Consider the following 12,330-nt stretch of genomic DNA (forward strand, 5'->3'; position numbering starts at 1 on the left):
CAGATGCAGTATTAGCGCAGTATTAGTTGTCTGTTGCTGAACAGTTATTCTAAACGTTTCATCAGGACTAGTGCAAGAACCTGTGTAAGGATGGTGGGAAGGCCTTGATGACTGACAGCTTGGGGTGGGGGCAGGTTCAGACCCTTGGGATCTGCCAGTAACTGCACTCAACTCAAACCTGCCCAAACCCAGAGGCCGCCACTGGCTTTCACTCAAGTGAGACTTGACCCTGCAGCTCAGGAACAGTGCCGACTAAAACCCAGTCTCTCTCTTCTCCACTCCCGTGAGCAACATGGTTACAGTGCCCTGTCTCCCCTTCCCCTAGGCTGGCAGGTCCGGGATGTCTCCTCTTTGCAGGCTACAGCAGCACACTGTCCATGAAAGGAATAATTTCCTCATCCAGAAACCCCAGGAAAGAGCTTCTCATTGGGCCTTCTTGGATTACCTGTCCATTTCCTGAACAGCTAGAGGAGAGGGAAGAGCTGATGGCTCTAGCCAGTCAGAGCCAGGCTCTGGTCCTTGGCCTGCATGAAAGGAAAACTGGGTCCTGTGTCTGGAGGGGGCGTGGGTGCCAGGAGCAGCCCACAGTTGTCTGTCACATCCCCATCTTTCTTTACCGAGATGAACAAAGAGAAGGCTGCTCCTCCACATCAGTGCATTCTGCACAGAACTTGGTCCCCACACCAGAGGACCCTCTGTATTCTCTACCCTGTTGTCTGTGGATGAACTGTGTAGTCAGCCACTGCAGTGGTTGTGGCAAAACAGGACTCAGCCCCGGGCCTCCAAATGCTTACAGTTCAGTGGCCATCATTAGACACCGTGACAAGGGCCAGGAGGAGGGGCCTCTTAGGAAGCCAGTGCAGTATTTGGAGCCAGAAGAGATGTTGGCCTGTGGCGAGGATGGAGGAAAGTGGACAGTTGGAGGTGGGTGTTGGGTCCAAAGAAGTAATTTCTTCCAGGGGACTGCTGGCAAAGGATGGAGGAGGGCATCGCCGTAAGACTCAGCATGGGAGTTTTGGAGCAGGGCCAGGTGGGCATTGCCAGGTAAGTGCAGGAGTCAGACAGCGACCCTGGGCCTAAAGAGCTCTCCTGGGCCGAGGGTGTGAGGAATGGTGAGGTAAGAACCCTGGTTGGCAGCAAGCAGAGGAAAGGGAGTGTGTGGCCTTTGGGGTCCAGGACTGACAGTATCCCTTGGGTTTTGGTACTAGGAGATGGCTCGTGAGAGCTATCGGGTGAGCCCGATAGCAGACCAGATAGGAGGTGGGAGCTACAGGGGCTCAAAATGCAGAAGAGCGAGGCCGAGGGCAGAACTAGCTCCCAGAGACAGCAAGGGGAGGCCCTGGCCCCATGCAATGGATAGTGGGGATACAAGTGGCAGTGCTGAGAAGTTACTTCTGGACTTGACTCTGTTATTAATGAAGTCAGGTATCTGGGAGAGGGACTGGAACCCTACATTAAGGCTTCCCAAGTAATCTGATGGTCATCCTACTTGTGGGGGCTCAGGTGAGACTGGGACCAAGAGACTGGGACCCCGCCTGCTGCCTGCTGGGCTGGAAGACAGCAGGAAGCCTGGTGCTCAGAGTGGCTGAAGAGCTGACCCGTGGAGTCCCTGCTGGAAACAGGCGGGATGGGCAGGGCCAGAGATCACAGGCCTGGCGCACCCTACCCCCTACTTGCAGGAGGATCTAAGGTTCCTAGAGGCGCACGTTCAGTTGACCCCCTCTCACCCTGGCAGCCTCGCTCACCACATCACAGGCACCCAGGCAGGTGCACCTGCAGTGTGTTTGCTGACGCCAAAGAACACAGCTCAAAAAGCTGAACACCACACAAGCTTTATTTACACGATCCATGTGAGATATTTCTGAACCTGTGCCAATGAGAAGACAGGCCTTTTCTCTCAGGGCTGTTAACTGAAGTGTAAAGGAACACAAACACAAGTCAGACTTACACTGCTCACAAATACTTCTTAGCCCCTATTTTAGTATAATCATCACAGCAGGGAAAAGCCTTTCCCTAAGCTGCTCAGCTGCAAAGGACAGTTGGTGTCGGCGTCCTCCTTCAGTGGTGATGTGCCACCCTGGAAAAAATGCCTTCTGGCTCCTTCCCATCCCCCAAGGCAGCAGCAAATCCTTCCTGTCGCCTCCTTTTGGCCAAAGAAGCCAAAGATTTAAAAGTCTTTGGTTCGTAGATGGCTAGGTCTGCGAGTACTTTCCTGTTGAGCTCCACCCGGCACTGGAAAGAGAACCAGAGTCTGTTTCAGCATCAAAAATGCATTTCAGTGAAACATAATTAGACTCGGAACACAGCTGAGCATCCTACGATTTGAATCACCTCAGCAAATTATCACGTGAGCATCAGAGGGGGAGGGGAGTGGTGAAGCAGGACCCTGGAGGGTCAGTGTGGACAGGGGTGGGGTGGGGGCATTGCTCCTGGTGCCAGCCATGGAACCAAGGGCCTTCTTTGGAGATTTCTGGCCAGGGGTGACCCTTTAAGTCAGCTGGGAAGAGGAAACCGCAATTCCCATTTTACAAATGATGAAAAATGAGACACAGAAGAGGCACAAGCAGAGGATCCAGGATCAGAACCAAGCATTCCTGATTTCCACAAGAGAGCCAGACTACCAAGTAAACATCAGAAAACGGATGGACAGTGCCAGGGAGCCTGAAGTGCAGAAAAAAGAGGGGAGGGTCTCCTGGCACTGAATGCAGCTACGCAGGAGGAGTGGATCCTGTTCTACTACATGGGACCCATGGGCCTTGGGCAAAGTCCCTCTCCTTTCTGAGCCTCAGCTCCCCTCAGTCAAATGGAAGTGTCACACTCACACTTACCCTGAGGATCTCTGTGAAGTGCCAGAGACAGGGTCTGGTATAAGGCAGAAGCATGACACCCACTCCCCCAGCTTTCTGGGAAATAATTTAAGTGCACACAAAAGCAGAGAAAATAGGATAATCACCAGATGCAGAGATTTTGTGACACGTGCTTCATCTCTCCCCTCCAAGATGTTTCCCCTCCTTTTTGATTATGAGTTTCAACTTGATCTGCTACCTCATCAGAATTCATTCAGTGTAAAAACTTTGAAATTAAACTTTAAATTTAAAGTCAAGTCTTTCCATCTTTTTTCTTGATGGGGAAACAGCAAGGCCCATGTCTTGGTACCACAGGGCAAGGGCAGAGCAAGTGTGGTGAGTCCCTGAAGCTGCTAGAACTGCACCCCAAGAATGAAAACAACGTTAGGGCGCTAACGTCCCACCGTATGGGCTGCTGGACCATGACAACTGGGAAGACTTATGAAGCCATTCAGCGTTACAACAGAACCACATCCTCAACCATACCTTAATTAAATTGGCAATGAATGCTGGGTACTTCAGGCCGTGTTCCTGGGAAGCAGCTGTAATTCGATTAATCCAGAGCTGAAATAAGAAAATGTTAAGATGCTTCAGAACTAGCAGTATGTTATGTCCACACCTCCCAGCAAAGGTTCTAACTGAATTAAAAGGTTTTTTGTAAAAGCAAATACCAAAGTCAGTGTTTTATTCAGGCAAACAAGCTGTAGTACAGACACCGTGAGCAAAGGCCTGGGCTCTTTACCCAAAGGCCAGCTTCCTTCTAAAGGGTTAGCAAGAAGGTCATGCGCTGGGAAGCGTTAATTCCACACGTTTATACAAAGATGAGCAAGAGTCTCTGCCAGGCACAGCTCCAAAGGGACCCGCGGATGGACTGTGACAGCCAGTGAGACGGGTGCCGCCAGGCAGGCATGGAACAATCCAGGTGGAAGGTGCAGGAGGGGCCTCACAAAGGACCTGGCTGGCCAGAAGCAGCAGGGTCCGTTCCCTCAACCACAGGGAAGTCAAGGCTTATAGGCAGGTGGGAAAGATCGGGAAGCTATGAATAGATCTGCTAAACAAGGTGGGGCCTAAGAGACTCTTTCAAGGCATTCTTTTCTCAATCTTAAGACACACTCAAGTCAACCTTCTTCCTGTGCTTCAGCGGTTCTCAAGTTTGAATGCGCATCAGAACTACCTAAAGGTTTGTCAGAACGCAGATTGCTGGGCCCCACCTCAAGAGCTCTCAATTCAATGGGTGCCCGCGGGGTGGGGAGGTGCTGAGACTCAGCAGTTCAGCAGGTTCCGTGCAAGGCTGCTACTGCTGCTGCACCGGGACCCTGCGCTGAGACCCTCCGCTGTCCTCCAGCGGCAGGCGCACGTGTCCCCGACTGAGCGGGTCCCCACGGGGAGGGCGGGGCTGCCGAGGCCGGTCCTCGCAGACCACGTGCACAGGGACGACTGGCTTACGGGCTGGGGCCGCCTCCGCGGCGAGTGAGGCACTGCTGACTCTCCAGGGTCAGAGTCGCCGCCCTTAGCTCCGGAGGGTCCGGGGCAGCGAGGCGGAGGCCGACGCGGGCTGGGCTTACCGTCCTCATGTTCCTCTTCTTCAGCCTGCGGGCTCGGGTGCATTTCACGAACGCTTTCGTCACAGCTCTGACCGCCAGCCGGTAGCACCGATTCTTCCTTCCTCGGAAATGCTGGGTCAAGAAATGGGAGAGAACGCGGTCGGCGGGGCCCATGCGCGCGCCGGGCAGGGGCGCGGGGCGCGCGGCACACTCACCTGCGCGTGCTTCAGCACCTCCTGGACCCGCCAGTAGCGGTCAGTGAGGCGGCTCCGCAGCCAGAGCTGCGCAGTCAGGAAGACCATGGCGCCCGCCGGCCGGCGCCTCAGTCCAGCAACGCCCGCGTGTGTTGCCGCCGCCGCCGCCGCCGCCGCCGCCGCCGCCGCCGCCGCGCGAGCACTTCCGGGTCAGGTCCCCCCCCACACACGCACACAGCGATTTCTGGGGCGCCGCGCGTGCGCTCCGGGCCCGCGCCCTCGCCCTGCCCAGTGCGCATGCTCTGGAAGGGCGGGGCGGGGCGGTGATGGCTGGAGGTGAGCCCCTAGCGGAGGTTGGCGGGTCCTGCAGAGCCCAGCCGGGCCGCGCTGCCTCCGACCGACCGTCCAGGTCCCCTTTGTGCTGCTGAGCTGTGCACTTTGAAAGGATTGGAATGGCACGTACAATATAAATATTGCGAATATTTTGTCACCATTTTACCACGGTACCATTATATTATCATTATTACAGGAAACAATGAAGGGAGTGTGCACTTCCTTTGTAACTTTAAATCTGGGCATAATTTTAAGTTACAGAAAAGTTGCAAGACTAGTTCCAGAAACTCCCCAATATGCTTTACCCAAGTGTACCAACTGTTTACATTTGCTCCATTTTTAAAAGTCATTCCCGCTATAAATGTTCATAAGCACACAGTGAGTTTTTCCTCTGGTCCATTTGAGAGGAAGTGGAAGATAACTAAATATTTCACTGTGTATTTCCTTAGGACAAGGTCATTCTCTTACAAGTCACAGCACAAGGATCAAAATCGGGAAATTCAAGATTAACGCAATACTACTGTCTAGACCACAGTCCATACCCAGTTCTGTCAAATGATCTTCACCGCATTTTCCCCGGTCCGGGATCCTGCGCTGCCTATAGTTGTTGTGTCTCATTTTCAGTCTTAATCTGGAACAGTTCTTCAGCATTTCTTTGTTTTTCTTGACCTTGGCATTCCTGAAAAGTCCAGGCTAGTTATTTTGTAGAATGCCTCTCAACTTGAGTTCATCTGATGTCTCCTCGTGATTATAACTGGGTTACACATTTTTAGCAGAATACCGCAGAGATTACATTGTGTCCTTCTCTGTGCATGGTATCAGGAGGCCTGTCCCAACATGGAAAATGTCAGCTTTAACCACTTGATTATGGAATTGCCTGCCAGGTTTCTCCCCCACTTTTACTTTTGTAACTAATAAGTAGCTTGTGGAGAAACAAATGCTTTGAGAGTTATAGGCTTTCCTGTCAGCAGATGCTGAGATGCAAGTAGGAGTATGGTGTTGCATCCTGTCTTGCGCGTGGGAGAGAGAGAGTGCAGACAGGGCAACGTCTGGGCTGACCCAGTCGTTCCGAGGCAGAGACTGCCTATTTGGGAAATCTTGTGTTGGGCAGAAATGGCCAGACCCCAGCGCCTGTGCTGAGCTCAGCCAGTGTCTGGGGCCGCCAGGAAAAGTGTGCCATTGGCTAAAATACTGCTGTGGACTTGAAGCTCAAAGACAGGTGGAGCCTTGAAGGGTGTCTGAGCAGCACCCTCTGTGACCTCCACACTCCAAGACGACTTGCACTCACCAACTCGAGTGTCCATTGCTGACTTTCTAACTCTCCGTATTTATTGGCATTCCCTTTAAAGAAGACGTTTACCTTGAGGGGATACCATTTATATAGCGTTAGAAGGGTGCCCAGAGAGGGTGCTATTCCAGTGAAGAAGGCAGTGGCTGAGGGCAGGCACAGGGATCAGCAAGTGCGAGGCTTGGTGTAGTCAAGGTCAGCGAGCCAGAGTGGGTCCGGGGCCAATGAGCAAGCGGGAGGCTGGAGATAGAGGTTGGTCAGGATGTGTGGGCCCTGGAGGTCGAGGAGGGCCTTTAATGTCCCGTGTAGCACACGGCCCTAGGCTTCCTTACAGCGTGGCAGCCACACTGCACCTTGGAAAGTCATAGGGCATCACTTCGGCAGGACTCGGGTGGCCAGAACAGTCAAGAGGTGGAGACACAGACTCCAGCTCTGGACGGGGGAGGATGGAGATCGCGCTGGAAAGAGCACGGTGGTGGATGAGATCGCTGGAGCATTTGTGAACAACACAATATGCCATATTTGGTTTACACTCCACTGGGGAGAGGGAGTCACTGGGGGAGACTGTGAGCAGGATAGTCAATAGGTTATAGCTACTGTTCTGAGAACAGCCCTCAGGGAGTCAGGGGCTCAAACGAGAAGACCAGCTAGGCTGGGGGCCTGCCTGGTTATGGCAATGCTCCCAAGGCTGCTGGTGCCTGGACATAGTGGACTCAGCAGGGGAGGCGAGAGGCCGTCAGGCTGTGTGTGGCTCTGGAGCAGCACAGCAGGCTGTGCTGGAAGCTGGGTGTTGGTGTGTCCTGGAGCTTTAGAAACCATCTTTACTCTGACGACACCAGAGATGTCACCACAGCCCCCACCTTTCCCACATTCTCATCTCCTGTGCACCTGCTCTCCCCATCACGATTAAGGTTTCCCACTCACCCCGCCACCTCGGGCCCAAGCCTCGCTAGGGTCAGTGTGAGGTCTCCCTTTCCCTGGCCCCCCACCTCCAACCCATCAGCAAGCACACAGGGCCCTGCCCACAAAATCCTCCTGGTGCTGCCTGCCTCCCCCATCTCCACTGCTGTGCCACCACCATCTCACTGCTCCTGGTCTCCCCGTCCCAAGAACAGCCCACTCTGCACGAGCAGGCTCCATGGGCCACGGGGACCATGTTACACAAGCACAAACCCCCCCAAGGCTTCCACTGCCTCAGGAGTGACATCCAAGTGCCCCCATAATCCCTGGACAGAGGTGCTCATTTGGCATGACAGTTTTCACTTTTGAAAGAGGAACTCTGTCCTCTAAAGACGTTCTTCCAGAACAATCAACGAACCGCAATGATTTTCTGTGAGAGCACATAGAGGGGCCACTGGAGACAACTGTCCCTCTGTGTGGTTGGACCACAGGAGCGTAATTTACAGATATGACTGAGTGATAACCATGAGTGGCTAATGCCATTGAAAAAACCATTTTTCTTCCTTAGGTTTCCTGGGGGAAACAGGCGGAAGCACTAGTGTCAACCAGGAGGTAGAAGCAGGAGCAGGAGGTGGGGGGCTCAAGCCTTCACTGGGGTTCCCACAGGAAAGATGAGGCAGGGCAGGGACACAGTCGAGGACCAGCTTGTTCGATGGTCCAGTGGGCCTGGCGCACACAGGCATACCTGGCGCTGGGTGGTTCAGGGCTGGGTACCGAGAGAAGGCTGCTCGGGACGGCAGGGGAGAGAAAGACAACTGGCCGCTCGTTTGGTCCTGCAGTCATTGAACGGACGCCGACAGACAAACACTGAATCTAAGGAAACACAAGAAGAATGCTACCACGGACAGAGGAAGCCCTGAGGGTGACAGCCCCATGGTGGACAAACAGAGACCGTCAGCTTTTGGTCAGCTCTGCTGCCACAACTCAGTCTCTCTGCCAGAGAGGCTGGTGCTGCAGGGGTGACGCGGCCCCCGGACTCAGTGGGGCCGTCTCAGGTCCGGCCAGAAACTTGTTACTGGGATTCAAGCCACTTCTTCCTTCTCCTCCAGGAGCCTCTGCGCTGGTCTCGCCTCCCCGGCTGGCGGCTTCAGACTATAAGGTGCCTGTATCCTCTGTGAAGGCTGTGGGAGCCTGGAGCCTTCTGTTCTGCTCTGGCCCTGCAGTGAGAAGCTCAGGGACCCTGGGGCTCTGTGCCCCCAGAAGTCCTCCTGCTCTCCACAGAGGGCCGGCCCCAGGTCCTGGGCCACCTCACCCCACCCCGTCCTCAGGGTGGAGCTGGCCCCTCAGCTCAGCAAAAGCACGGCAGTGGGGCCGTGGCCACACTCCATGGCAAAATGCAGGGGGGTCTTGCGGAGCCAACCAGCGGCGTCGACCTCCGCACCCCTGTCCAGGAGGTGAGTGACTATCTCCACGTGGCCTCCCCGAGCAGCGTGGTGCAGGGGTGTGAGGCCCAACGAGTCCCGAGCGTCCACCTCTGCTCCCCAAGCTGCCAGCAGCTGGACGGCGGGCAGATGTCCACCTGCAGCAGCCCTGTGGAGGGCAGAGCGGCCATGCCTGTCCTTGAGGCTTGGGTCCGCCCCATGGTCAAGCAGCACCTCCATGTCCTGGAAAAGGAGGGCAGGAGAGGGTGGGGACTGGTCCGTAGCCCAGGTGGGCCACACAGCACTCATCTGCCCTAGATGAGTCTGGCCTTCGCCCCCTCACAGATGCTGCTTCCCCATTTGGTAATTGAAGGAACTGGCCCCTTGCCGCCTGAGGCAGCTGGAGGGACTCTACCTGGAGGCTTCCGCTTGTCCCTCCGATGGTCCTGAGCCACCTACCGCCCATTCTTGCTGCCTGGGGGCTGGCTGGACTCAAGCACACACACACACACATTCACTCCGGTGCTCAATAAACACTTGTTGCTGTGGGCCAGGCGCCCTCCCTGGGCTTCCACGAGCCGGATACAAGGCAGAGCACAGTTAGGGTGGCACTCAGGCCCCTGGTGCCAGACCCACCCCGCCACCTGCTCGGTCACTTGGGGACCTGTCTGGGACGTACCTGCTGGCAGCCCAGGCCGGCCGCGACGCTGAGCGCGGTGGCTCCTGCGCCGTCCCGGGCGTCCACCCGCGCCCCACGAGCCAGGAGGAGGCGCAGCGCCCCCGCGCGCCCAGCCGCGGTCGCCACGAGCAGGGTGCCCTCCAGGCCCTTGTGGCTGCCCGCCACCAGCAGCTCAAGCACTGGCAGCCGGCCGGCCGCGGCTGCCCAGTGCGTTGCCGTCCAGCCGTGCGCGTCCACCGCCGCGGAGCCGGGGCCCGGCGCGCCCAGCAGGCGCCCGGCCAGTAGCGTGCGGCCCAGCGCAGCGGCCCAGTGCAGCGGCGTGAGGCCGGCCCCGCAGCGCGCGGCTGTCGGCGCCCCGCGCCGCAGCAGCAGCTCGGCCACCTGCGAGTGCCCGTGCCAGGCGGCCTCGTGCAGTGGCGTGCGCCCCGCGCGGTCTACGACTCCCGCCGGGGCCCCGCGCTGCAGCAGGAGACGCACCAGCGGCACATGGCCACGCAGGACAGCCAGGTGGAGCGGGGTCCTGCCCGCACGGTCCCTGCGGGGTGGGGCAGGGCGCCGTGGGTGAGGGAGGGGACGGACACTGGGCCCCTGCCCCTGCCCCTGCCCCTGCCCAGTGAAGAGACCTCATACCTTTGCCCACTAGAGGATCCTCTCCACCCTCCAAGGGACTGCTGCTCCCGTCTCCCACCCAGTGAAGGGACAGCAGCCACCACCCCCACCTCTGTGAGGATACCCGGCCCTGCCCTGGAGCTCACCTCTCCTCCACACTGGCCCCTTGCCGCAGCAGCTGAGTCACTAGGCTCACATGACCCTTCCACACCGCCCTCAGCAGGCGCCCCCAGGCCTGCGGGGCTCTGGGCCCCTCTGTCTCAGCTCCCAGAGCCTCCTCGGAGCCCAGCGCCAACCACCGCAACTCCTGCTCTGCCTCCGCCTCTGTCATGTCCTGCTCCGCAGATGCTAAGACCCCAGAGTCCATCTGGAAGGAACACGAATCCTGCATGGATGCTAGAGGCCCCAAGACGGCCCCAGGCCGGCCCCAGCCCACTGTTTCCAGGCCAGCATGGACCCCTCATCTCTCCAGGGGAACCAGGCCACCACTTAGCCTTCTGAGGGCCTTGGATCTCAGGTACCTCTGAAGAGAGTCCACCCAGGGCCTCTGTCCTCCAGCTGGGGGTCTTCTCCATGCTGTCCCAGCCCAGCCACAGCCTGGTGGCCCTCTCATGAAACTTATTCCGCAGGTGCAGAGGTGGGGGTGTCTGCTCCCAGCGTGCTGGGAGGCTGGAGCTGCAGCTGTTTGGGAGGGGGTGGTGCAGAGCTGCCTCCCGGGCCAGGCTAAGGGCCACCTCCCCACACTGTTTACCCAGAACTTAAGGGGAGGCCCTGCCTGCCAACCCCTGTCCCAGCACCCTTCAGCCCCTGCCAACTTCCAGGGCCTCTGACTTGGCCTCCCTCCAGGGAGACAAAGGCCAGGCAGGCAGGGACTTGCCCATGGACCACAGCTCCTCCAAGAAGCTCAGTCTATGATGGGCCATGACTTGCCCACCCCAGGAGGCACCCACATACCTTCCCGTGGGTCCCTCCCTCAGGCCCTGCCCCTCACCCCGACTCCTGTCCCAGCTGGCTAAGACCCCCTCGGTGCTGGAGCCTGGCCTCTCTCCTGACTCCAGCTGGAGCAGTGGACAGGGTGAGGTAGGGCCCTTCCCCCTATGAAGATGCTCCATGAGGAAAAGGAAGGAACATCAACCTGGGACACCCGGCAGGTGGCCGGATAAGTTGTGGGAGTAGGAAGCCTCTTGAGAGTAGGCTGAGCGAGTCAGCAGGGGCCGTGAAGGGGCAGACCCTCAACGGAAGGAGGGAGCCAGGCAAAGGGGGGTTGTTTAGGAGAGGAGCCAGGTCTGAAAGGTGGAAGAGTGGTGCTACAGGAGAGGCCTGAATAAGGCCTCCGGGACTGGTCACTTGGATTCTGGGGCCCTGGGGCACAGAGGGACGGGGTGGGAGGCTGGCCCTGAAGGTGCCTTCCCATCCCCAGTCCCTGGGTAAGGCCACTAGTCCAGAGCCCACACAGGAGAAAGTGTGGCAGGTTGCTGTGGCCACGCCCCTCCAGCTGCTTCTTGTGACTGTCCACCAGGGGGCAGCACAGCTCGGGGGCAGTCGCTCCCACCCCAGCACCTTCCCGGCTCCCAGAGAGGAGGTGTCCTGAAGGCCCTGACCTGTACACGCTCCAGAGTGGGGTGGCCCTTGCAGGAGCCAGGCCCAAAGGGTGGGTCTCCAGGCAAGGGGCTGAAGGGCCCCATCCCACCCTCAAGCTACATGGACCCCACCCTGTAAGCCTCAGTCACTCAGCTCAGACATCCCCTCCACAGAGGGGCCCTCGAGCCTGACCACTGATCTGAAGCAGCCTCATCCTCTGTTGCATTTTCTTCCTAACACTTGTCACTGCACAAAAATACCTGTCTACCTGACGTTAATCAGGCATGCCACACAGGCTGGCGGATTCAGCCCGTAAAGAAGCAAGGTGCTCTGGGTGGGTTCGGACGATTTTACTACCTGAGCCACCGGCCAAAATAAGGGAACCAAGGGTGTCAGCCCCACACCCTGTCCCACAGGGTGACGCAGGAGGATGCTGAAAGGAGCAAGCCTGGGTGACAAGATGACAAGGACGGGGGTGGGAGGGGGGCGCCCTGTGCTTAGGAGCTGCTTCCCTGCTGCAGCCACACCTGTCACAGCCTGGGCACGGCCGCTTGTGCAGATGACCTTTGTGGACACGGGGCGCCCGCAGAGAGCCGAGGTGAGCTCGAAGGGCCTGGAAGATGTTAGAAGCAGAGTTGGAAGGGCTAAGGGAGGGGAAACGTTCGCATGTGGTGCTGTCCGGCCACCTCCACTCAGCTCACAGACAACCTCTTGCGTAGTTTGTCAACTGGTTATGTAAGTGGTGTTTAAAATACTGTATGTTATGCCCGAAAACCCTGGGAGACCGTTAGGTGCTAAGAGTATTTTAGTCACATTGGAAGAAATTATTTGGAGTTTTCGGATGGGCTAGGAATGCTGATACCTCCTTTACTTGAAGTAACAGAATTATGTGCTCCCACTTTTTTCAGGATGGATGGGATTCTGGCACCAAGTTT

General features: G+C 57.4%; 2 protein-coding genes across 4 annotated transcripts; both read right to left on the reverse strand.

Annotated features, from left to right (window-relative positions):
• Nucleotides 1–1,814: 1,814 nt before the first annotated feature.
• MRPL20 (mitochondrial ribosomal protein L20) lies at nt 1,815–4,800 on the reverse strand. Its single transcript, XM_032494928.1, has 4 exons — nt 4,606–4,800; nt 4,412–4,522; nt 3,333–3,410; nt 1,815–2,232 (listed from the first exon to the last, which is right to left on the reverse strand). The coding sequence occupies exons 1-4, from the start codon at nt 4,690–4,692 to the stop codon at nt 2,059–2,061; spliced, it is 450 nt and encodes a 149-aa protein (XP_032350819.1). The 5' UTR covers nt 4,693–4,800; the 3' UTR covers nt 1,815–2,058.
• A 244-nt stretch (nt 4,801–5,044) lies between these two features.
• On the reverse strand, nt 5,045–11,093 carry ANKRD65 (ankyrin repeat domain 65). 3 transcript variants are annotated; one of them, XM_032494921.1, is made up of 6 exons: nt 10,336–11,093; nt 9,961–10,181; nt 9,206–9,740; nt 7,851–7,978; nt 6,538–6,663; nt 5,045–6,445 (listed from the first exon to the last, which is right to left on the reverse strand). In XM_032494921.1, exons 1-6 carry the CDS (start codon nt 10,387–10,389, stop codon nt 6,328–6,330), a joined length of 1,182 nt encoding a protein of 393 aa, XP_032350812.1. In that variant the 5' UTR covers nt 10,390–11,093; the 3' UTR covers nt 5,045–6,327. The 3 variants fall into 3 exon arrangements, 2 of the variants coding, with proteins under 2 accessions (XP_032350812.1, XP_032350813.1); XM_032494922.1 differs by lacking the exon at nt 6,538–6,663; XR_004325271.1 differs by lacking the exon at nt 5,045–6,445 and having other exon boundaries at nt 6,643–6,663; nt 7,851–8,769.
• Between the last annotated feature and the right edge of the window lie 1,237 nt (nt 11,094–12,330).

The sequence above is a fragment of the Camelus ferus genome, chromosome 13 (assembly GCF_009834535.1).
Source record: "Camelus ferus isolate YT-003-E chromosome 13, BCGSAC_Cfer_1.0, whole genome shotgun sequence".
Taxonomy (NCBI): Eukaryota; Metazoa; Chordata; class Mammalia; order Artiodactyla; family Camelidae; genus Camelus; species Camelus ferus.

What these genes read in the sequence shown, in the direction of transcription:
- ANKRD65 (XM_032494921.1), bottom strand. Translation starts at nt 10,389, where the DNA reads ATGGAGAAGACCCCCAGCTGGAGGACAGAGGCCCTGGGTGGACTCTCT. An exon ending in TGGGTGGACTCTCTTCAGAG is followed by an intron (nt 10,182 to 10,335) that starts GTACCTGAGATC and finishes TGTTCCTTCCAG; the next exon opens with ATGGACTCTGGGGTCTTAGC. An exon ending in CCGGCCTGGGCTGCCAGCAG is followed by an intron (nt 7,979 to 9,205) that starts GTACGTCCCAGA and finishes GTGTTTCCTTAG; the next exon opens with ATTCAGTGTTTGTCTGTCGG.
- MRPL20 (XM_032494928.1), bottom strand. Translation starts at nt 4,692, where the DNA reads ATGGTCTTCCTGACTGCGCAGCTCTGGCTGCGGAGCCGCCTCACTGAC. An exon ending in AGGTGCTGAAGCACGCGCAG is followed by an intron (nt 4,523 to 4,605) that starts GTGAGTGTGCCG and finishes TTCTTGACCCAG; the next exon opens with CATTTCCGAGGAAGGAAGAA. An exon ending in AGAAGAGGAACATGAGGACG is followed by an intron (nt 3,411 to 4,411) that starts GTAAGCCCAGCC and finishes TTCTTATTTCAG; the next exon opens with CTCTGGATTAATCGAATTAC.